This window comes from Triturus cristatus, chromosome 3_2 (assembly GCF_964204655.1).
Source record: "Triturus cristatus chromosome 3_2, aTriCri1.1, whole genome shotgun sequence".
Classification (NCBI taxonomy): Eukaryota; Metazoa; Chordata; class Amphibia; order Caudata; family Salamandridae; genus Triturus; species Triturus cristatus.
The window spans coordinates 510,487,632-510,512,881 of NC_140584.1; the positions used below are offsets into that span (position 1 = coordinate 510,487,632).

Consider the following 25,250-nt stretch of genomic DNA (forward strand, 5'->3'; position numbering starts at 1 on the left):
TTTGCAGGGTTACTTCCTTTGCCGCCGCTGCTGCTGCACGATCTGTAGGCTTTGTGGTTGTGTGGTCCGTCATCTCCGACTGCTCTTTAGCCCACACGTACGTGTCCAATTTTGTTTGGTGGGAAGTACGTTGACCTCTTCTCCTGACATTCCAGGCCTTGTGCTGCACAGTGGAAAGTGCGTCGTTAACACTACTCGCCGCTGCCTGCCTGTGCGGTACGTCACCACACGCGGCCTTTCAGCTTTCCTGTACTCAATTGATGGTGCACTTACTTATACACCTAGGAGGATGGTGGTGGAAGACTGCGCACTGCTCCTTTGGTGCCCACAGCCTTGGAGGTTCGGGTACTTCTGGACTGTGGAGGACCCACCGCAGTGTGAGTTCCTGTTCGATCTAAATGAGTTGATTGCTTAACTGTGCCTCTGCCCAATAGTGCCCACACTGTGCCGTACACCACAACTTGCCAGGGTGTATCATTAATAGCTGGGTATGCCTCTGGGAACAGCTTGTGTCTGAGGACGAAAACTCATTTCCTGGTGTGCCACCACTGCCAGTGTTTACCCTGGGCTGGGTTGTCTCTTCTCGTTTCCTATGTTGTTTCTCCACAATGGAGCCCCACACCAAACTATGTATTAGTGGCGTAAATGCCACCAGCCTACCGTGCTGAGGACCACTGAGTCTCCCTGGGCGCTGCGTGATGTGTCCTCCTCACAGCCGCCCCAGTTCCGCGCCTGCTGCTCCTCCTTTGCCTTCTCGCCCTTTCTTGGGACGCATGGACGGTGGAGCACCTACTTTGGGTCCCAGTGAGGGCCGTACCTGTGCGAGCGGCGCCCGCTGATGCGCTGATGCTGCACCTTGTGCTAGGGAACTAGCTGGCCGCTCCTAGTTTCCTCTCGGGGAGAGCCCGCCGATTAGGCTCACCGGCCAGTCTGCCACTTGAGGGCCCAGCTCCCAGTATTAGAGTATGCCGCGCTCGCGCCTTGGTGCATATACGGCCATCCTTCCCTCGATTTTGGAGTGCGGTTGGGTCAGCTTGTCCCCGGCCGGTTCCGAATTCTTCTCCAGCAGTTTGCAGGTCTCGCCGGCAGATTAATGATCGGATTTGCTGGGGGGTCCTCTGGGGTTATCCGGAGCTGCTTTAGGCGGCAGCCATTTCCTTTGGCTGCCGGCCACGCCCCCCTAGAATTATTTTTTAATTGTAGCCTCCCTGCTCACAAAGGCTACTTACTTTTTACTTTTCAGTTGCTGATTGCATTAATTAGGTGCTAAACTGTTACTAATGAGGTGAAACCTTTGCCCAGTGTTCAAATAGTTAAGTAATACTGACACAAAATGTGCTGTATTATGCTACATAATTTGCCTTTCCTTGACGCATAATTTGGTCATCCCCTGCCTCATCATTTCTGTGTCCCTGCATACAAACAATGTTTTACTGCATGTATCTTTTCTAACTGCTTGTGTTTGTCTGCGCCTCTGGGTATTGCCTATGTGTATACGGCGCCCTAACGTTTATCTGTATTTGCATTCAAACATATTATGCACCAATATATCTCCATTGCATTACAGAACACATACATCAAAAATAGTCATTACCCATTGTGTTTGTCAATAACCTGTGACCATACTGGCCTGCTAGACTGCTGGTTGCATTTATCGGCATTTTGTTTTGTAATCAGTCAGTTCCTTGCACATTTTTCCTGCGACTACTGAGCAGATAATGAGACTATAAATTGCGGTAACAACAAGCAATGCTGTATTTTATATTTCATGAATACTATTATGCCTATGGATGTCAGTCAATAATCGTTCACATAGTTAATCACTATTGTCAAACGTATTCCACATTTTTCATTCTGTCCGGGTCGGTCATTACTCTGTAAACCGTTTTCAGCCATAGCACCATAGGGGATGTCAGTCTACAACGTCATTGTTTCTTTAGGTTTGGGGATGCACTATTATTGTATGTCAGTACCAGGACCATTCGCTTGTACAGAGCTGTGTTTTAACTGATAGCCATCCAGAGCCTAGTGAGGGTACAGAGAGCCCGGAGTGTACCTGGAAAGATTGTGAGGGTCCTTGTGCAAATTTACAGCCTTTTCCACTGGTGTCAAATAATATAGGAGGAGACCTGCTAATCGACTGTAGAGGCAGTGAAGAAACTGGTATCTTGGCAGCTCAGAAGTAAATATTTGCTCAGATTGTCTGTATGTACCGTAATTGAAATTGGCTTCGGGTGGTTGTGTTAATTATGAAAGTGTCCATGTACATTAAGGGGCTGAAGTGTAATTGGAGCAGCAATGGGATGGTACTTATGGCCACAAGGATGTTGTTCCAGATCCTGGATGCATAATTGGAAAAGACGTGTTGTCTTGTTTTTTCCCTTTTTACACTTCTTAGTCAACAGTCTGATGGCTTCCTAACTGTGGGTGTGCCGAGAAACACCAGAGATACGGTTTTGGTGGCTTTGTAAATGATGCAGCTGGTTTTGAAGATGGTGCTGGCTAGCAAGGGTATCAAATGAAGTTCAATCAGGATGAGAGGGATGTGTTCGTATTTCTTCAGGCCCTGAATGAGACACACTACGGAATGTAAGATACGCCTGAAGGATGCTTGTGTGGAGTCTGGGAGGCCATGGAGCAGGGCATTGCCACTAACCAGATGCAAGAGTACAACGGCTTGAACAGAAGTTCTGGGTCGCGCTCTGGAAGAAACTCTTTGACTTTCTTTAGATGAGATACCTGGTACCAGACGACCTTGATGTTTGGCAATGTGTTCCTTGATGAAGAGATAGGTGTCCAGGGTGAATCCAAAAGATTTGGCATTCAGCCACAGGGTTTGAAGCCGTCAATGTTCATGTCATTGAGCAAGGTTTGTACTGTTTCTTTTTTGTTGTTCTTGGCAAATAATAGAAATTCAGTCTTGGTTGGGCTTCAGGTAGGCGCTGGACATCTAGGTCTGGATGATGTGCAAGCAGTGTTTAAGGCAATAGATGTCTGAAGCAGAGTAGAGTAGAATGCAGTATTATCGGCATGTTGATTAATCTTGATGCTGTTATCTGTGAGTAGAGCACCAAGTAGCTACATGTAAAGGACACAGTTTGAAACCCTAGTGGAATCCACGTGATAGGGGCCTTTTGTGACCTGGTGGTGCCCATGTGAACATATTGGTGTTGTTTGGAAAGGTAGGAGGAGAACCATTGAGGGACATTGCTGGTGAATTCCATTTGTTACTTGAGGGTGTGTATGAGGGTGGTGTGGTTGTGTTGAAGGCAGCTGGGAAGTCCAGCAAATATAGGAGATAAAGTAATCTTTATCTGTGGTCAGGAGGTCATTGTCTATGATGTGTAAGGTGGCAGTCTCCATGGTACGGTGTGATCTGAAGCCAGACCAGTAGCCTAGCAGGAGAAGGTTAGCATTGATATGATTTTGGAGTTGAACATAGACTGCTTTTTCAGTGATCTTGCCAATGAATGATAGGTGAGTGATGGACAGTTAGTTGGCAAGGTCATCAAGGTCTAGTGTAGCTTCTATAGGAGTAGGAAGAAATGGGCCGGTCTTGAGAGCTTCTGGGAAGAATCCTTGAATGAGTCAGGCCTTGACAATGGTAAGTAGGGGGTAAGATAGCATTCCCCAAGAGAGATCTTGTAATTGGATGTTGAACCTGACCCTTTTTGCAGGGTTATCCCCAGACTTTTTACCTTCCTCTGCCTATTTTCCCGACCTTCTTTTTGTTGACTTTAGGACTCTGGGCACTTAACCACTGGTAATCAGTGCTAAAGTGCATATGCTCTCACCCCTAAAAATTGGTATGTTTGGTTTCTCCATAATTGACCTATTTGATTTACTAATAAGTCCCTAATACAGTGCACTGCATGTTCTCAGGCCCTGTAAATCAAATGCTACTATTGGGCCTTCAGCACTGATTGTGCCACCCACATAAGTAGCCCTTCAAACCTGTCTCAGGCCTACCACTGCAGAGCCTGTGTGTGCAGTTTTAAACTGCCATGTCACCTGGCAAGTTCACCAACTTGCCAGACCCTAACCTTCTCTTTTATTACTTGTAAGGCACTCAGTAAGTAGGCCCTAGGTAGCCCTATGGGCTTTTGAGTTTTACATGTCCTGGTAGTGAAAATCTTCTACATTTATTATTCACTACAGCAAGGCCAATGTCTCCCATTGGTTAGCATTGAAGCTGCTTTGTAAACCCTTTACAAGTGTATCTTCCAACTGCGATTGGATAGAAAATTGGAGTTTGGTGTCTCTGGACTCACAATTTAAAAACATTTCTTTTAGTGAAGTTGGTTTTTAAATTACAGGTCTGAAAATGCCACTTTTAGAAAGTTGGCTTTTTCTGTAACCTCTCTGTGCCTCTGCATGTCCCTAGAATACATGTCTGGGCTAGGGTAAAAGCTGGGCTTTGTGAATTCACTCTAGACAGTCACACACAAAGGGAGCTGAGGTATGCCCTCCTTTTATTCCTCTGTTTTACCGGCTCCATAAAGCGCAGAGATACTCCAGTTGGAGTCGATTCTAGCGCTATATAAACCTACAAATAAATAAATAAAATATCCTGATGGCCCATCACTAGGCTGATGGGTCTTCCTGAGCTACAGTGGTGGGAGAAGTTGACATTTGCACCTGAATAGGGCTGTGCCTGTCCCCACACAAAGAGCTGCATACCCCCCTGTAGTGTGACTGGAGCTAGGGCCAGGAAGGGCAGGATCCTGTGCACTACAAAGACCTTTCTTTGAAGTCTCTAAACTTCAAAGGCTAAATTGGGTAAATGTACTGGACCTCTGACACCATATACTCGGAACACTTCTGGACTGAGGACATTCTGCCAAGAAGAAGAGTTGTTGTCCTACCAGGAAGGACTGCCACCTTGCTGCTTGTTTTGCTGTGTTTGCCTGCTGCCTGCTGCTTCTGTCTTGGGAGTGAGAGGACTGGATTTTGCTCCCTGCATCATGCTTTCTAAGGTTCTCCAAGGGCTTGAGTTGAGCTTGCCTCCTGTTGGAGGTCTCGGGCCATCAAAGACTAACCCCTGCTGCATCTGGGCTTTTCTGCTGAGAGCCCTACAAGTGGTGCAAAATCCAGTTCCTAGGCCCTTGGAAGGGAGTTGGTGTGCTAAAAAGAAGATCATCAACGCATCGACTTTTAGTGCCTCTTCGAATCGGTGCTGCACTTCGACACCCGTCGCTGCCTGCACCAAAGCCATAGTGTCTGCTGAACGCAACGGCGCAACTTGCAATGCAGGCCCCGACACAGCCGCTGTGCCTCCGAAGAACCACCACAAGAGTCTTGAGCACAGCGTCATCGAAGTCCATGACGCCTGATTCTGATGTCTTTGTTTTGTCATAATTTCCAAGGTACTTTAAGCAGGGCCTGTACGACTCCATAGCTCCTCGTGTCGGCCCCAAACTTTGAGATTCAACTTCGTCAAGTACGTCGTAATAGCCACAGCTGGAGCTATTGTGTTTGAGTATTAGAACTGCATTTAATATTGAAGAATTTGTATTTTGATTTTTGTATTTTGGATTCTTATTGGTTAGGTCTTGTTTTAATCAGATACATATTGGTTCTTTTTCTAAACTGGTGTGGAGTACTTTTGTGGTGTTGCCACTGTGTGTGTGTGCACAAATATTTTACACATTGCCTCTTTAGTTTAGCCTTTCTGCTCTGAGCCAAGCTACCCGAGAGTGAGCACAGGTAAACTGAGGGGCAGATTTACAAGGACTGGCGCATCCCTGCATATTAGCAGGGATGCACCAGTAAAGATGCGACACGTTGAAATACTGTTGCGCCACCACGGATGCATCGCATTTACAATGTGGCGCACTGTGGCGCAAGGATAGTCAGATGCATGTCGCATCTTTTGTCTTAAGGGCTGCGCATTGCTGGAGTCGTGTCACAAGCGTGACACAACTCCAGCAATGCTCAGGGCCGGTCTATACCTATTGTGCGCCGTCACTCCTTATGCCTGCTTCAAGCAGGCCTAAGGTTTTGACGCAGCGGGGTCGTAAAAGTGACTCAGTGAAATCTTGTAGATTTCACTGCGTCACTTTTACAAGGCTTCCTTGCGACGGAACGCCCACCCTGCATACATTATACTTGACTCAGGTATAATGTAGCGCAGGGCTTTACAACATGATGCATCTCACTAGATGCTTCACGTTGTAAATATGTTGCATAGTGGTGCATTGTTTACGACGCAGCTGCGTCACAGAAGTGACGCAACGGTGTCGTAAAGATGTCGCAAGGTGGTTGTAAATCTGCCTCTTAGTGTTTACTACACTTACCCTGACTAGGATTGTGGGTCCCTACGTGGACTGGGTGCATACCTCTGTCAACTAGAGACTCCACTTCTAACATTGGACAGAAAAACATAACATCTTGTGGGCTATATTGAAACTGATCATATATTTCAGGTAGGAAAAGCAGTGATCTAATATTCTTCCACCAAATATATGTTGATAAGTCAGTCCATATTTTGTAATAGCGCCGCCAGTGAAAATAACCGCTTCCTCATTAGCATGAGGCTCCGGTCCCGAAGGCTACAGTTCCATTTAGAGCACCCGAGTCTCTGTTATCCATCAACAAAACAACTAGCCATCTCTTAGTCACCTATCAACAAAACAGAGTCCACAAGCGACTAAACCTGAAAACATGTGGGAATGAAACATGCGATGGTTAGATTGGAAATGGTACATTCTCAGTTTTGACAGTTACCATCTTAACTTCCATGTTTGTTTAGATACACCCTCTAAATTATTTCACAGCATAGGTCTTTATCTCTGTTGTTATAGGCATTTTTTACATCTGTCAGTGATCTAACATGCTGTAGCCTATTCAGTATTTTTCCTTATCATTTTCACTTTGTTTTTAGTGTTAGTCTTTTAGACCGTCGTAATTGCCTTACACTACAGTTTCCGAGACCATTCAGGGAGTCATCTAGTTGAAAAGTGGTTCTTTAATTTTTAGTGCGCTCACTAGCAATAACAAAAAGGCATCTGTCTCAAAGAAGAATTTTGTAGAGACAAGAAGAATAAACAGCTTACTTGGTTGCACTGCACAGCACAGCCCGGGATTGCAGTCTTGTTGTGAATCACAAAATGTGCCGTTCTCCCCTTTCGTGATCGCATTGGTGCAGAAACCCCAGGCACACACCTCCTCATCACAGCATTCCCCATCTCGGGAGCACTGGCCGGAAGACAAAAGGAAGACCATTTTGCAAAAATAGGGACAGACAGGAATAAGATCGAAATAAAGCTCAATGGTGACAGAAAAAAAATCCAGTCAGTGGATAGTGATGGTATTTAGGGAACACTGGGCTGGTTCATAAAACATTGCAAATTACCGCATGCGTGATTTATATCTGTATGCAGTATGTTGTCAATCTACAAGTGTTTTGAGTTTTACAGGTATACCCAATGTGTAGATTAAATAAACATATTATCCTAAACATACATGTGTATTCTCTACACTATAAATTGCATACCACGTACATGTGTAGGGTTAAAACAAAACGTGCAAATGCTGCATTTTCTTTAAAACAAAATCCTTTTTTTTCCGCTGCCCCCACTTTTAATGTAAGCGCCTCTCCTTTTGTCCACACAGTGCTCATGTCGCCCACCTTGATGCACTTTAAAAGACGTTTAGCAGCATATGGTTCTGGCTCACTCTGGTGTAATTCAGTGCGTTTGAGTGTGGCCAAGGAAACGCCAGCGGCTTGACAATAACAGAGTTAACTTTGTGGACATCCGTCATTTGCAGTGCATGTCCTGGACCTGACAATGCATCTGGCTTCATTCTGGCTTCACCTCCAGCTGCCTTCTCCTCCAATTCATAACAAGGCATCCCCACATTCTACAACTCTGTCCAAAATTTACAGTGATGCTCTGGGTACCATCTTGTGCTCTACATATCGTCTTTCATATGTTTTCATCTAGTCCACAAACTAGCAAGGAGCAGGGTTCGTGGCCTGGTAAAAGGCAAGTTGGGTGTGGTGAAGAAGTAGTAGAGGAATTGCACTTGTGCTACTACTGCCTTCTCCCTAGTTTTTCAGAACGTGGGCTACTGTGCTCTAAGTTTTGTTTTCAGGAAGAATTTCAGGGTGGTGAATGCCATGTGTAAAACCAACCCTGTTTGAGAATACTTTTGTGATTATACTTAGGTAGGCAATTATAGTAGTGCAGTATTTTACTAGGAGGACAGGGCCTTTTTGGCAACATAGTATCATTTCATGAACAGTCTCTGGATGCCTTGCTTATTTAGAAGATGGTATGTGGAAGAATTTGTCTATTTTCTATATATATATATATATATATATATTATCTACTGGCGGTCGCCAGTAGATAGTTATAGTTAGGATCGTGTTTCCATAGGAAATCTCAAAATTCTATTTTGAATAACTTTGGCGCCGGTTGACGAATCCTCGCGAAATTTTCAAAACTAATGGGGCGCTCCGTTCAGCTCCTACTCTGAAAGTCTCGGGGTGATTCGTCAAGGGGCCGAGAAAAAAGGGGGGTCCCAAAACGCGTTTTCCCCATGCATTTTTCCATAGGACCTTTAGACACAGCTACAGCCCGAACGGCTGAACAGAATTACTTGAAATTTGGCAGAGAGGTAGCCATAAGGTCAAGGAAGTGCCTTTCGCAGGTCTGGTGTAAATCTGTTCAGTATTTCCTGAGAAAATAGCATTTAAAAGCATATCAATATCTATACGAGCGCAGGGTGCGCGCACTGTGCAAGCCCTGTGCGCGCACCCTGCCATGCGCGAGCGTAATTCTGATTGGTTGTTAGATGTCAGTAAACATTAGAATCGGTCGAAATCAGGAAGTATCGGCCGCCATTTTGTCTGTCGCACTGAAACGGAAAGGTGGAGATCGTGAATAGGGGGCAGGGTAGGGAGTTCTTGACCCCCTAGCCATTGTCAGGGGGTCACAGTAGGAGCACGAAGGGGAAAAAAAAAGATTTTAATTTTTTTAAAAAACATTGCGAGGTGCGCGCACCCGAAAAAAAACATTTAAAAAAATAGAAATAAAAATCAAGTTTAACTGTTTAGATATTAGGTGGCTCTAAAAAGAGCCCTTGTGTTTATTGAGTGTTTTTCGGTACCTACAAGTAAGTACCGATGCAGAGTCTAAAGTTCAAGAGGAAGACTCTGTTCCCTTCATCATTGAAATGTACACCGTCTCCTCTATAAATGTCTTGCATGTTGTAACGCAAGTTGTTGTGGTATATAGAACCCATACCATAGTCTCTGAGGAAAGCAGAAACAGACTTATTGACGTGCTTTCTTGCTTTGTCAATTTGCGGACAAAATTGGTTGGACCAGTTCCACTTTTGCCTTTGGCATATATTAGAATATACAAAGGCAGTTTGTGGAAAAAGTGACATCAATTGCAGAAAGGTGTCCTTAATAAGCATTTCCAGACCTACCCCAGTTAAAGTGCCTAGGTCATTACCACCACAGTGCACAATAATAAGGTTAGGCTGTGGGAGATGTAGAAAGGTTTTCACCAAAGGCATTAATTGGTGCCACTTTAACCCTCTCTGACCAATCCATTTAATGTCTACATTTGGCAAAGCAAGGTCTTTGAAAAGTACCGATGCAGAGTCTAAAGTTCAAGAGGAAGACTCTGTTCCCTTCATCATTGAAATGTACACCGTCTCCTCTATAAATGTCTTGCCTGTTGTAACGCAAGTTGTTGTGGTATATAGAACCCATACCATAGTCTCTGAGGAAAGCAGAAACAGACTTATTGACGTGCTTTCTTGCTTTGTCAATTTGCGGACAAAATTGGTTGGACCAGTTCCACTTTTGCCTGTGGCATATATTAGAATATACAAAGGCAGTTTGTGGAAAAAGTGACATCAATTGCAGAAAGGTGTCCTTAATAAGCATTTCCAGACCTACCCCAATTAAAGTGCCTAGGTCATTACCACCACAGTGCACAATAATAAGGTTAGGCTGTGGGAGATGTAGAAAGGTTTTCACCAAAGGCATTAATTGGTGCCACTTTAACCCTCTCTGACCAATCCATTTAATGTCTACATTTGGCAAAGCAAGGTCTTTGAAAATACCTCTTTTTTTCTGCATACTTTTCACTCCAGAAGACATAGCTATGACCTACAATCCACACTGTGAACATCTTCCAAGGAGAACAGGATGCACTCAGGAGGTGTCTTTCAGTAGAATGGCAATATGAAAAGAAAGACAGTTGAAAAATGGAGGCATACATACTTTTTTTTAATAAAAAGAACTCATTGGCTGATTTAAACCATTTTACAGTTAAAACTAGGCTGTATGTTTACATTTTTAAAAGCATGTTTTGGATTGGTACAGAAAAATGTGTTCCCACTGAACATTACTTTGGATTTGCTGTTAGGTTTGAAAAGTCAAGCACTCTTGCTCTTTGGATTTGAAACATTGTGTGCTGAACTTCTGACCTCTCTGCTCACACCAGTGTTCCATGACCTGTTGCTATGGTAGCAGGCAGAAGTCATATTGGGGGAAGGGATGATTTGGAAAGGGGTTGAAAGTTGCAACCAATAGAAATGAGTGATTCCATTTGAAAAAATGTGGGAAGGACTGTGATTTTACATTAACATGTATGTGTGTGAAAAAAGAGAGGGAAAAATTGCCATTTACTGGTTGTGGAGAGAGGAGAGAGGTGTACAGCTCTGAGATTCTGGCTCTGATAATCTGCTGTTTGAGTGCCACATTTCTTTCTCAACTAATTAATTTTAAAGGTGAGTTATGAGTTTGAGAGGGGAAGTATGTGGTGTATTTTGATATAAATAATAGAATTGTCATTCTTGTTTTAAAGTTGTGTTTTACATTTTGTGATTTAGGAGAAATTTAACTGTCTTGAATTTGTAAGATATTATGGAGTATGTCTTCACTGTAAGTTAAGGTGTACTGGTATCACTGAGGAATGCTGTTTTGTGCCTAGAATCACATCATGAGTCTGTGTGCACACAGGATTTGTTGTCAGAGATTTAATTTGTGTTGCTCTTGTTCTGTTAGCCTTGCACTCGCAGAAAAGGGGCAGTTTGTTTGCTTAAAGTGTGATGGTTAGCATTCAGCAGAAATTAGTTACTCACAAAAAAGAGGCAAATGCAAACACATTTGAAAATAGCATGGCACATTTTCCTACCACTTTAAAAGTTGTGTTTTCCATTTTATGTTATGTTAAGTGCCTTGAACATGTTAGATATTATGGAGTATGTCTTCACCATAAGTTAAGGTGTACTGGTATCACCCAGGAATACTGTTTTCTGCCTAGAATCACACCATGAGACAGTGTGCACACAGGAATTGTTATCAGAGATTTAATTTGTGTTGGTCTTGCTCTATTACCCTTGCACTCGCAGGCAAGGGGCAGCTTGTTTTTTGTAATACATGGTCATGGTGTCAAGGAGTTGTTAGGACATGTGCTCTTTTCTGCTTGTCTAAAATATAAGAAAAAAGTGTCAGGCTGTCACAGTAATTATCACTTACTCCACCACAGTACTAAATGTGCTTTCAAATTGCCAAACAAAATATCGCTTTGTGGTTAGAATCACACCATGAGTCTGTGTGCACACAGGAATTGTTGTCAGAGATTTAATTTGTGTTGCTGTTGTTTTGTAAAACTTGCACTTTTAAGAAAGGGCAGTTTCTTTTTTTCAACTGTGTTGCTTAGCACTCACCAGAAATCACTATCTGAAAAATGAGAGGCAAATGCAAACACATTTGAAAATAGCATGGTACATTTTCCTACCAATTTAAAAGTTGTGTTTTACATTTTATGTTAAGGAAGATATTTAAGTGCCTTGAACTTGAAAGATATTATGGAGTTTGTCTTCACCATAAGTTAAGGTGTACTGGTATGAACCAGGAATACTGTTTTCTGTCTAGAATCACACCATGAGACAACATGCACACAGGAATTGTTGTCAGAGATTTAATTTGTGTTCCTGTTGTTCTGTAAAACTTGCACTTTCAGGAAAGGGCCTGGTATCACCCAGGAATACTGTTTTGTGCCTAGAATCACACCATGAGACAGTGTGCACACAGGAATTGTTGTCAGAGATTTAATTTGTGTTGCTGTTGTTCTGTAAAACTTGCACTCGCAGGAAAAGGGCAGCTTGTTTTCTTCAACTGTGATGGTTAGCACTCAGCAGAAATCACTATCTCACAAATGAGAGGCAAATGCTAACACATTTGAAAACCACAGGGTAGATTTTCTTTCCACTCCTGCAATGGGTGAGGTAGTTCCTACATGTTCAAAACTCCAATTAACCTTTACCAAACATGTACTCTTACACACATATCTGCAGTCTTCATGCAGTTGAAAAAGTCTCCATGCAGATCTCTCTTGCAACTGACAATACACAGTCTCCAGAAACACACTCTTTGCACACATGCAGCAGCTTCTCCTACACTCCCATGCATAATACTCAGCTCTGTGTTGTGTTTCAGATAGCAGTGTGTAACGCAAACAGATTGAATGTCACTAAGGCTCTTTTCCTTTGCTCTAGTCTAATCACTCACCCTGTAACACATGGTAATGGTCTCAAATAGGTGTAAGGACATGTGCTCTTTTCTGCTTCTCTAAAATATAAGAAAAATGTGTCAGGCTGTCACAGTAATTATCATTTGCTCCTCAACAGAAGTAAATGTGCTTTCAAATTGCCAATCAAATATCGTTTTCTGCCTAGAATCACACCATGAGTCTGTGTGCACACAGGAATTGTTGTCAGAGATTTAATTCATGTTTCTCTTGTTTTGTAAGACTTGGACTCGTAGGAAAGGATCAGCTAATGTGATAGGATTTGAAAAGTTGAAAAAAAAATTGTAATGAATTAAAATTACATAAAGGTATTTTTTTTTAGTTTTTTGCAGGTATTGCTGAGCAACAGTGAAAAAATATAAAGATGCCTATAAAGTCAAGAAAGAGAAAAGAAAAGAAACAACAACTATATTTGAAGACAACTGGTAAAAAACAAATAGGAGGAGAAGCGTGTGTTGGAAAACAGAAAAAGTCTTCTGGTAAGCAAACTAAAGAATTTTTAAAAAATATCTTCCAAAAAAAAAAAATGATCGAAAGATAAATTCAAACAGTGTTTCAAGTACAAAACAACAGAGTCGACAGCAAAAACAAAATGCTAATGTAGACTCAGAAGTCAGAAAGAGTGACTTAACACGGAAAATAGATTTTAAAAACATTCGTCGAAAAATGTTTCAGAGAAGAGTGATGTTAAATTTGCTAAAGGATGTGAAAAAATATAAGAAGAAAACCAAATTTAAAAAAAAAAAAGAAATTAATTGAAAGTATTGTTACCAAGGCATTAGAAATAAAAAAAAAACTATTCGTTTTAATTTTGAACAGGATGCGTAGATTAGATAAATTAGTCAATGCAATGAAGTCACAAAGCAAAAGGAAAAGAGAAGTAAAAAAAAATAACTTTTGTAAAGTGTTCTTAGGAGAATGGAAGCATAGTTCAAGTACTGAACCATTTTTTAATGAAGAGAGTTATCTTCAAAGTAATAGTTTGTTGCATGCAGTTGACACCAATGGTAGAGCATATGAAGTTAAGGATGGTTGTGTAATGGAAAAGGAGAAAATGGTTCCAAGAAATGAGGAAGAAGTGATGGCTGATGAGGTTATGGGGAGACGTCCTAAAGCCCCAGTGTACACTTGGAATTGTAGTAGCATTTGTACTGTGCGTCAGGAATCTATTGATAAATTACGTGACTTTCTAAGAGAATATAGTAAAAAGAGTGTTAAACAGAAAATTAAGGTGCTTCAAAGACTAGATCCATGCAGAGTGAGAGAGAATACTGGTTTGCAAGGACATTCTCTGGCTTGTCTATCTAGGAAAGTGTGTCAAAGTGTTTTTCACCATTTTAGGATGCTGGCTGTTCATCATACTGAAATGAGAAAGTTTGTGAGAACATTGTATTTTGCTAAAAGTCCAGCACTAAAGTTGAATGAGTTGAATAATGCTCTGTTCCGTGGATCTGTATCAGATGTAGTGAAGGTTACTGATGAGATTCAGTTTTGTTACTTTGGTCCAGAACAAGAAAGTGCAGAAAATGACACAGTTATTGATGAAAATGTGGAAGAGAATGTAGAACTTACTGTTAGTAAAAATTTTGAAGATGAAATGACAAAATTTGCTATCATCTCTAATGAAAGACCAAATATTACTTGTATTTGTTGCCGGAGAAGCCATTACAAAATTCAAACAAGGAATGTTGATCTGTATAAAAAAAGTGAAAATGAAGATAATTATAAGTGGAAAGATTTTGCAACATATATATTTCTGGAAAATTGTTTTGATTTGGGTGAAGATCAGCGTATTTGTAAATACTGTTATAACAAGTTAGAAGAACATAGAATGCCAGCAAGAGCTGTACATAATAAATTAGAATTGGTTGATATTCCTCCAGAACTTTCTGATTTAAATACGTATGAGTCTATACTCATTCAATGTGTCCATCCGTTTCAGACCATAGTGCGTATGGAGCCAAAAACAGGTAAATTACCTCCTTCGGATTTACAAAGAGGTTTAAAAGGAAGAGTTGTCTATTTGCCATTGGATTTGAAAAAAAATATGGAAACAATTGATGCAGATAGATTGGAAACTGAACCATTAGTTATTCTGGTTAATGGAGTACCAACAAAGAATAAGAAAATTTGTCAGGAGCTGGTGGATGTACGAAAAGTACAACGAGCAGATTTGTATTTGAAAAAAAATTATAAATGGTATGAAGCCATTTATATGGATGAAGATGAAGAAGAAATACTAGAAGACACAGGAATACCAACTGGGCAAATTGAAAAAGTGGATAAGTCAAAAGAAGAAGAAATTTATGAACATTTCAGCATACATCCTCTTCATTCTAAAGAAGTTATGGGAAACGCTATTGATCTGTTTCAGATGAAGAAGGCAAAAGGAACTCCTGTGAGTGTATGGGACGAGAGCTTGGAAGCTCGTTGTTTTCCCCAACTGTTTCCTACAGGAGAAGGTGGACGATATGATGAACGTCCAGTACAGATGCCTGCTTCGGAGTATCGGACTACAAGATTATATGCAGAAGATCCCAGATTTCGTCAAAGTATTCCTTATTTGTTCCATCTTTTATTTGAAAGTGACTTGTCTGCACTATCTTATGCAGTAAATCACATTTTGAAAACTGGAGTACATCTACATAATGTGTCAGCAAAGGACTTTCTCAACAAAGTGCAACAGCGAGATGATCATTTGGAATCTCAATTGATCAATTTGATAGTTTGTCAGCGTGGAACTAATGAATATTGGTACCGACACCATGGAGAATTGAAGTGTATGTTACGGAATTTAGGAACTCCTACATGGTTCCTTACCCTGAGCTGTGCTGAGTACGCTTGAGATGATTTACTGGATTTTCTGCGAGAGGCAAATTCAAACATTGAAAACATCCAATACAAGACAGCAGGAGAATTGTGCTCATTAGATCCGGTTAATGTTTGCAGATATTTCAATCATAGATTTCAGGCTATGATGTCCTTCATCTGCAATAAAAAAAATCCACCTCTTGGAGAAGTTGTGGATTTCTTTTGGAGAAAAGAGTACCAAGCAAGAGGTGCTTCTCATATTCATATGCTGTTGTAGATCAAGGATGCCCCAAAATTTGGAACAGATGCTGATGAAGCAGTTTTACCTTTCATTGAAGGATATGCAACATGTGCTATACCTAAAAGCACAGAAGAGAAAAACATAAAAGAGAAAGTTTTACGTTTCCAAAGTCATCGGTGTGGAAAATACTGTCGACGAAAGTACAAGAGTAAAGATAAATTCTACACAAAATGTCGATTTAGATTTCCACAACCTGTTCTTTCAAAAGGAAGAGTAAACAGTTTTATGTCAGCTGTGCAACATACTATTATAAGAAAATCGCCTAAGAATACCTACAACCTAAGAAGAAAAGAAGAGGCAAAATATATAAATGACTACAACCCAGTCATTTTATCCATGTGGAATGCTAACATGGATATACAGTATGTGGCTGACAATTCTATTGCTGTTGCTCGGTATGTCACATCTTACATCACTAAATCTGAGAAAACGGAATTGAAGGAGATGTGGGAAGAGATTTCTCACGAGAAGACTGTCAGTAAGAAGCTATACAGTTTCAGTTTAAAGATGTTATCGCATCGAGAAATTGGATCCTACGAATGCTCAGATAGGTTATCATCTGCAAGTCTGTACTCGAAATCCAGAAGAATAATTTGGGTAAGTTTTGGCCTTGCAGGAATGCGAAATCGGGTACTGAAATCTATTCGAGAAATTGAATATTTAGCAAAGTTCGAACCAGAAAGTACAGACATTTTGAAAACAAATATGTTGGACACATATTACCCAAACAAAAGTCATCATCTTGAGAACATGTGTCTCTATGAAGTGCTGCAGAACTTCATTTTTAAACGGAATGCCACAGAAGATATCAACAATGGAAAATATAAAGTCAGTGGTGAGGAGGGATGTTTGGTGAAGCAAACAAAAGGAAGTTTGATAAATCACCGGAAGCTGAGTTGCGACACTCCTGACAAAAAGGAATTTTACTACTTGGCACTTTTGCAGCTGTTTAAACCATGGCGTTCAGAGGACGAACTACTTGCAGAATTTCAGAGTTATGAAGATTCCTTCAATGCTTGCAAAGACAGCATAGAATGCAGTACTTTCACAACTTATGTTCAAATGTTAAATGAAGAAATTGAACAAGAAGCAACAATTGCAGCTGAAGTAGCTAGAGACAGTTCTCAAGACAGTCAACGTTCTGGGACATTCAGTCAAGATCCTCTAGGACAACCAATCGTAGAAAATGAAGCAGCAATAGCCATGAATGAAGTGGAAACAGCTATGAATCAAGCTCAGGAAGATTTAGTAGACTTAACATATTTGGAGCAGCAACTGAATGAAGAACAAAAACTAATTTATGAAGAAGTCAGGAAAAAAATTGATCACGGATTACTACATGAAAAGAAAGAGTGCTCATGCACATCTTTTGAACCAATGAGAATGTATGTAAGTGGACAAGCAGGAACTGGAAAAAGTTTCTTAATTAATGTAATTAGAAGCTACCTACAGAAGAAAATGGATTCCATTTTGTCTTGTGTTGTTACTGCTCCAACTGGGTTAGCAGCGTATAACATAAAAGGAGTTACCTTACATCGTTTGCTAATGTTACCAGTAGAGTATGAGAACAAAATACAGTACCACAAACTAGCAGGAGAAGCATGCTTAGAAGTTTCAAGAGTATTGAAGAAATTGAAAGTACTCATTATTGATGAGGTAAGCATGGTATCAAACTTAATGCTTGCCTTTGCGCATTTAAGAATGCAGCAAATTCTGAAGACAGAGTATGACGTGTTATTTGGAGGAAAACACGCCATAGTTTTTGGGGATCTTTTGCAACTTACTCCAGTTAAAGGACAATTGGTATTCCATACACTTACACATGAAGACACGATAAAGTCGTTAGGAAGTATAGGCAATGTAAATATTTGGACATATTTTGAGTATAAGGAACTCATTACCAATATGAGGCAAGCCAATGATGAGGACTATGCAAGTATTCCGAAAGATATAAGAATTGAACTACTCACAGAACATGGCAGAAAAGTATTACAGAGTCGATTGCTGACTAATTTGTTTACAACAGAAGAAATAGTTCCAGAGAAAATATACAAGAAAATTGCTGAAAAAAATACTGTAATCTGCTTAATGCCAACACTACATGAATGCTCTGTATTCAATCAAGAACTTTTGAAATTGGAAAATGAAGAGATCATAAAACTGGAAGCTGTGGATAAAATTCAACATGAACGAATAACTATTATATTGACAGGCAAATTGGCTACTAAATTGGATTCTCTGGAGAAAAACGTTTGAAAAACAGCTGGTTTGGAAAAGAATCTTTACGTGTGTATGAACTGTAGAGTAATTTTAAGACGCAATTTGGATGTAGAAAAAGGTTTAGTGAATGGAGCTATGGGTAAAGTTGTAGGTTTTGTAAAGTACCAGAAAAAAGATGGAATTGAATTCTTAAAAATAAAATTTGATCAGATTGAAGAGGTTAAAGTCATTAGTCGTTGTTCAGTTCGTTTTTTGCTAGTCAAAGACTTATATGTACGTAGGAAGCAGTTTCCGATTTCTCTAGCATATGCTGTAACTATTCACAAGTCTCAAGGATTAACTGTTGATAGTGCTTTTGTAAACATTGGGTCTACTGTGTTCAAAGAAGGTATGGCATATGTTGATTTGTCACGCGTGAAAAAATTATCTGGTTTATTCATGATAGACTTTGATGACTCGAAAGTAAGTGCTGATGCAAACTGTGTAAAGGAGTATAATAGATTAAGAAGAAGCTATGCTCCTCATTTAGGTCAGTATCCTGTGTTTGAAAAACGTGTTGTTTGTCGGAAAAGGAGATTTGAGAATATCTGTAATGAGGATGTACAGAAGAGAAAACAAAAAGATAGTGATGTGACTGCAAGCAAAAAGAAAAAGGACAGTGTGGAAGAGGTTGTTGGTTGTCATCTTGACAATAGCTCTGGTGTCAACTGCTACGCAAATGTAGTGCTGAATGTTGTATTTTATCTTGAAACTTTGCAAGAGCAGATAATACTAAATCATGAAAAAAGATTCTGTTCTTTGCTGAGTCTCCTTTATGAGAAGCTGAGTAATGATAAAAATACAATAGAAAGTGCTTCTGATGTTAGAAATCTTTTAGATGTATGTTCTGGATGTACACAGTTTACACAAAGGTGCCGATTACGATCCGGTAAAATCCGGGTACGAACCGTCGGTCGGAGCGTTTTCTCCGTCCGACTCGTACCCGGTTGTAAAACTTTACAAACATGGAATTACGATTCGCACGGAAACACCATTTCCGTACGAATCGTAAAAAACACCGACCGACGAAATTATACGTACCAATGTGATCCGGGAATGCTGCGACGTGACGTCGGGACGCTTTCAGGCAGCGTTTCACGACCCAGGAAGTACGATTCGAACCGACAGCAGTTCGGACGTAGCGCTGGGGGTACGCACCGTACATACACGGGTGGGGGTACGACTCGAACGTACACGGGTGTACATACATGGGGGTACGACACGTACACGGGTGTACATACACGGGGGGTTCGACACGTACACGGGTGTACATACACGGGTGGGGGTACGATTCGAACGTACACGGGTGTACATACACGGGGGTACGACACGTACACGGGTGTACATACACGGGGGGTACGACTCGAACGTACGGGGGCTGGGGGGGTACGACTCGAACGTCCGGGGGCTGGGGGGGGTCGGCGCGTACATACGGGGGCCGGGAGGGGGGGGATTCGACTCGTACATAGGAGGGCTGGGGGGAGTGTTGGGCGCGTATGCGGGCACATGTCTCCATGGTTGCTATGGGAGTTCGGTGCGGACGGTGTATTTTCCATACGGTTGTAACATCGGACGCACAGGATGGATCGTAATTCCGCGGTCGGACTTCACTTTTCACATTTGTACGGTAAATCGTCCGTGGACGTGTCGGACACATTTTCCGACCCGAGGACGTGTGGGGAATAATTCCCAATGCGATTCGTATGGACTTTTTCCCATGCGAATCGTAATTGCCAGTTTGTACGGCACTTGTACGATTCGTACGGTAAAAAGACCGGATACGATTCGTACGGGGAATTTTTTTACCGGATCGTAATCGGCACCTAAATGTCCAGCAAGATGCACAGGAATTCTTGATGTATATCCTGATGGTACTGGAAGATGAAGGAGTAGAAGTAGAAAATTTATTTGGTGTCTCTTATACATGGGAACATTGTTGTGATAACTGTATGAACACAAGCAGTAGTAATGTAGATTCTGAAAGGTTCATATATTTACCATTACCAGAAAGTAAAACAGTGACTTTTAGTAAATTAGTTAAAGATGCTAATCACAACATGGAATGTTCTAAATGTAAATCTGAAATGTTGTCAACGTTATTTTTAAAGAAATATGGACAGTATGTAATTTTAATGGTACAACGTTGTAGAGCTGATGGAACAAAATTGGAAACTTTACTAAAGAAGTTTGTTGGCAACCAATTATCTATATCTGGAAAAACTTTTGTAGCAGTTGCAATAATTTTTCATGATGGTCCTTCTATAACTTCTGGTCATTACACAGTTTATCTTAAATGTGAAAAAGGTTGGACACTGTGTAATGATTCTCAATTGATTTTCAAGCAACGTTTGCCTTATGATTTACCCAATTGTTACTCAATTTTTCTGAAACCCAAATTTTAAATACTAAAATCAGCATCGGAAGAAAGCATTATTAAAATTTAAAAGGATTAAAATTGGATATTTCACTCAAAAAGGATTTTAAACTTACCATTTGGCCTCAAGGAAAGGTAAAACAAACAATTGTGGACTTCTTTGACAGATATTATTTTGGAAAATGTTCTTTTGCAACAAGGTTCACAGACGTTATTTCTTGTAAATTGTTATTGTTCTTAAAAGGTATTTTTGACATTTCTATTAAGGTATGTTTTAGTGAGGATACATTTGGGGCTTTTTTAAACAATCTTTCAGATTGTTTTTTTTTTTGCCCGCTGTTAAATGATGAATACAATTGATTTCACTATTTTCAGTGAAAATCAAAACATTCTGAAAACAGCAAAAAAAGGGCAAAAAATTGCTTTGCTAAATATGAAAAAACATGTACTGTTTAATAAAGTGTATTGTTGAATATTACTACTTTTTTTCTTTTTTTCAGAACTAGAAAGAAAATTTAGAAGATGTAATTCAGTTTCCTTGCAATTAAATAAAAACATTAATTTCTAAATAAGTTACTTTGATGGTCAGGCAAGTTTAAAATATCTGTATGTGTCACTGCTTTCGTTTTATGCTTCCTTTTCTTCACCTCTCCTTACTCTGCTTTTCTCATTTCTCTTCTCACTCACTTTTCCTGCTTTACAACTCTTTTGTAACTCCCTCACTCCTTCTCTACTACTCCCCTACCTTTACTACCTCCATCACTAATTTTTCATCCATGTTTCTTTCTCAGTTGTTTGCTCTCTGTCTCTGTATCTGTCACTCTCGGTTTGTCTGTTTTACCCTTAATTTCCTTAACATCTCTGGGGCACATTTACAAGCCACCTGCACCACCACTACGTCACTTTTCTTGACGTACTAGTGGTGCAGGGTGCTTTTCCATATTTACAAGGAGAGGATAAGCCACTCTGTGTGTCTTTTCCTCTCCTTGTAAATACAGCCAATTCAAATGCAGCACTAAAATGAGCTATTATCTTTTTGTGATAGGTTTAGGGTACCTATAGGTAAGTACTGATGCAGAGTTTAAAGTTTAATAGGAAGACTCTCTTCCCTTCATGTGTGAAATGTACACCATCTCTTTTTTAATTACTTTGCCACTCCCCTCTCTTTGTCAGGGAGTCCCTGAAGGTTTACTAAAGGTGAGAAAAAGGATTTTTTTTTTTTTTTTAAATGTCATTGGGTGCGCAAATAGATTCAAAAAGCAAGTTTTTGTGTTTTGATTTTAGGTGGCTCTAAAAAGAGCCCTTGAGTTAATGTAGGGACAGAGGAAGAGAAAAACGAAAAAAAAAAATAACAAAACTATGGCCTAGTGCAAGGGTGCTCCTCAAATTTCCTCTGAATGAGATCAATACTGCTCTCACCCATAGTAATAAGAGTACCACAATCCATGCACAGTGTACTCATCCTCCCAAAACAAGGACGAATATCCAGAGGTGTGTTAGAAGGTGAAGGCACCATTGCAGAAGATGTGTTCGCCTGAGCTGCCGAAGATGTGCTCGGCTGAGCTGCTGCAGATGTCGTCGGCTGAGCAGGTGGAGGGTTTGCTCCAGAAGCTTGACGAAAAGTCACAGGATGCATTGCCTCAATGTGCCTCATCATAGTGTGAATACTAAAAGAGTACTTTTTATTAGCATTCCCACGTGACAAGGTGCGCTGACACAGTGTGCAGGTGACCTTTGGTGCATTCACCTTCTTTTGTCCCTCAGGAAAAGTGAAAAACTGCCATATAAAGGAGTCTTTCTGCTTCCTCTGTCTCTCAAGAGTGTCCTGCTCACTCTCAGAATGTGGCTGGTGCTCTGCCATTGTCTCACAAAAACAGAGTAGCTCCTTCTCCAAGGGAATCAGAACTAATAATGAGGGGAGTGGGTGTGGTTTTGGAAGAATGTGGAACTGAAAGTACTTTGAACCAATGAAAAGTGATGTTTCTTGATCACATGACTTGCCATGAGGGGATTGGGTGTGGTGTTGAAACAATCTGGAACTGAAAGTAATGAAAACCAATTAAAAGTGTTGTTATATTATTCACATAACCCGAGGTGCGCGCACGGAGCAAGCTCAGAGCGCGCACCGTGCAATTACGCATGCGCGAATGCGTACGCGTGCATGCGCATAAGTATTATGCGCGTACGTAACGCACATACGCAGCACGCGCGCATGCCCGAACGTCAGCGCGCGTACTCTACGCGTATACGCAAGTGTAGCGCGCGGAGCACGTACGACGCACGCATGCATACGTACGCATGCGTACTGGGTGCACGCTGCGAGCGCGTACTAAAACGTACGTATGCGTACGTATATAACGTACGCATGCATACACAAAAAACGTACGCATGCGTACTAGGTGCGCGCTGCGAGCGCACACTAAAACGTATGTATGCATACGTAGATAACGTACACCTGCATACATGAAAAACATACACAAACGTACTACGTTCGCGCTCAGTGCGCGCACCCTAAAAATTTATAGAAAAAAAAAGAAAGAAAGTGGACATAAGTTAATAGAAGATATTAACTATGCTGTTCAACTTTATCCAAATTCAAAGTAAAAAAAAAATGACACAAAATTAAAGGATACAGATAATTTATAAATGTATACATAGGGATATTTTTGTAAAAGAAATATATAAAAAATATATTAAAAAAATAAAAAATTAGCATTTAATAAACCTTTGAAATTCACTAAAAAAAACATAGGTTTCACACACGTTATAGTTAGAAATTAGCATTTAAAAAACCTTGCAAATTCACTGAAAAAACCATAGGTTTCACACACGTTATAGTTAGGAAATAGCATTTAAAAAACCTTACAAGTTCACTGAAAAAACCATACGTTTCACACACGTTATAGTTAGCTGGACATTTCACTCGTAAAAAAGCAATGAAATTCCCCCGTTATAGTTAGTTCAGCTAACTATAACTCGCGCGCCCGCAATCCACTGCTGATGACGTCACATATTACATCACTCATGACATGGTCAGTGACATCACTCATGACATCACTGATGACATCTCAAATGACATCACTGATGACATCACTGATGATGTCATCCATGTGAAAAATTAGCACATCTTCTCACACCCTAATATAACCTTTGATACACCGACTCAAAATTTAAGAGTTCCATTCTCAAAACCATACATACTGCAATACCAATAGCTACATACCCACTTATTAACTCTTAGGTCTACATACACCTCCACTCATTCACCTGTACAGTCACTCATACTTACAGTCACTCCATACAAGACTATCATATGCATTTATACACCTATATAGACACTCACACACTACCAATCATGCATAGAGGTACTCTCCAACCTACTCAATCATGCAAATAATCACACTCCCATTTACTCACCTATGTGGTTATACACACTCAAGTTTACTTAGTCATAAAAAAGTACCACATTCTTACCCTCTTGTAGAATCATTTATACAAGCACACACTCATCCATACAGTCACTTTCACAATCACACACTCATATCTACTCATTTATATACTGTTACACGCACATATACTGCCTTTTACATATGTAGTTAGTCACAAATGTACTACTGAGATATACATTCAAACCCTAACACACCCATACATACACTCACTCAACCGTACAGTCCATCACAGATGCACTCTTAAAACCATGCACCCATAGAATCACCCACTCACACATTTATGCATAGAGTCACACACACCCTACCCACACAAACACTTAGGCACCCATACAGATACTCAGACAACCAATCAATAACCCATATAGTCACTCATATAGCTATTCACAAAACCATGCAGCCACTTATACACCAACAAAAGACACATACAGACATTCACACAGTTTAGTCACTAGTCTGCAATAAGATACATATAATGACTCACTTACAGAGTCAGTTACGCACCTAGAAAATCATCCATTCACACACTTATACACCCACTCATTCTTCAACAGGCCTTTCCCTATATATATTAAACATATTAAAATTGTTCAGAAACACACATTCACTGGATGACATCATCAGTGATGTCATCAGTGATGTCATTTGAGATGTCATCAGTGATGTCATGAGTGATGTCACTGACCATGTCATGAGTGATGTAATATGTGACGTCATCAGCAGTGGATTGCGGGCGCGCGAGTTATAGTTAGCTGAACTAACTATAACGGGGGAATTTCATTGGTTTTTTATGAGTGAAATGTCCAGCTAACTATAACGTGTGTGAAACCTATGGTTTTTTCAGTGAATTTGTAAGGTTTTTTAAATGCTATTTCCTAACTATAACGTGTGTGAAACCTATGGTTTTTTCAGTGAATATATATATATATATATGTGTATATATATATATATATATATCTCCAAACAAAGAGTAGCCCCAGTAGAAGAGACCGCAGGTAGGTAATTCTAATTACCTACCTGCGGTCTCTTCTACTGGGGCTACTCTTTGTTTGGATTGATAAAAGCGGCTGGAGCCCAGCCGCAGGAGAGACCCACCGCGAGTGGGGCCCGTTTTGGCGTCAAGCGGCGTCATGTCTGTACGGGAAATATTGTTTGCGGGAAGAGCGGCATGATTAAGCAACTTATAAATCGAACCCTAGCCTCAACCCACTGGGGTTTTATTGTTGAACTTATTTTGCACATCCCAAGACGAACTCACAGGAGAAATATTAATTGCAGCACTACAAGGACCAGAGGGCCACGTGGATGGCCCCGCCCACTGAGGCTGTCCTGGTGAGTTTAAAGAAGTGCGCAAGACTGTCTTGGTTTGATGCAGGAAATGCCATTGAGAAAGGGAACCACAACCCGAAACGCGTCTGGCATGGGATGGGACTCTAATGTGATGCAGTCTGTTTGTTTATACTTGGATGCTGCTGTTCTTCAATAAATCACCGGATAATTAC

The 25,250-nt window shown here is 40.6% G+C and overlaps 1 protein-coding gene across 1 annotated transcript in view; it reads right to left on the minus strand.

Moving 5' to 3' along the window:
* DKK3 (dickkopf Wnt signaling pathway inhibitor 3) overlaps positions 1 to 25,250 on the minus strand; it is a 281,398-nt gene that overhangs the window by 58,370 nt on the left and 197,778 nt on the right. The window contains exon 6 of the mRNA XM_085648192.1: positions 7,056 to 7,197. Within this exon, the coding sequence (XP_085504318.1) occupies positions 7,056 to 7,197 (142 nt within the window). The remainder of the gene's footprint in view (positions 1 to 7,055; positions 7,198 to 25,250) is intronic.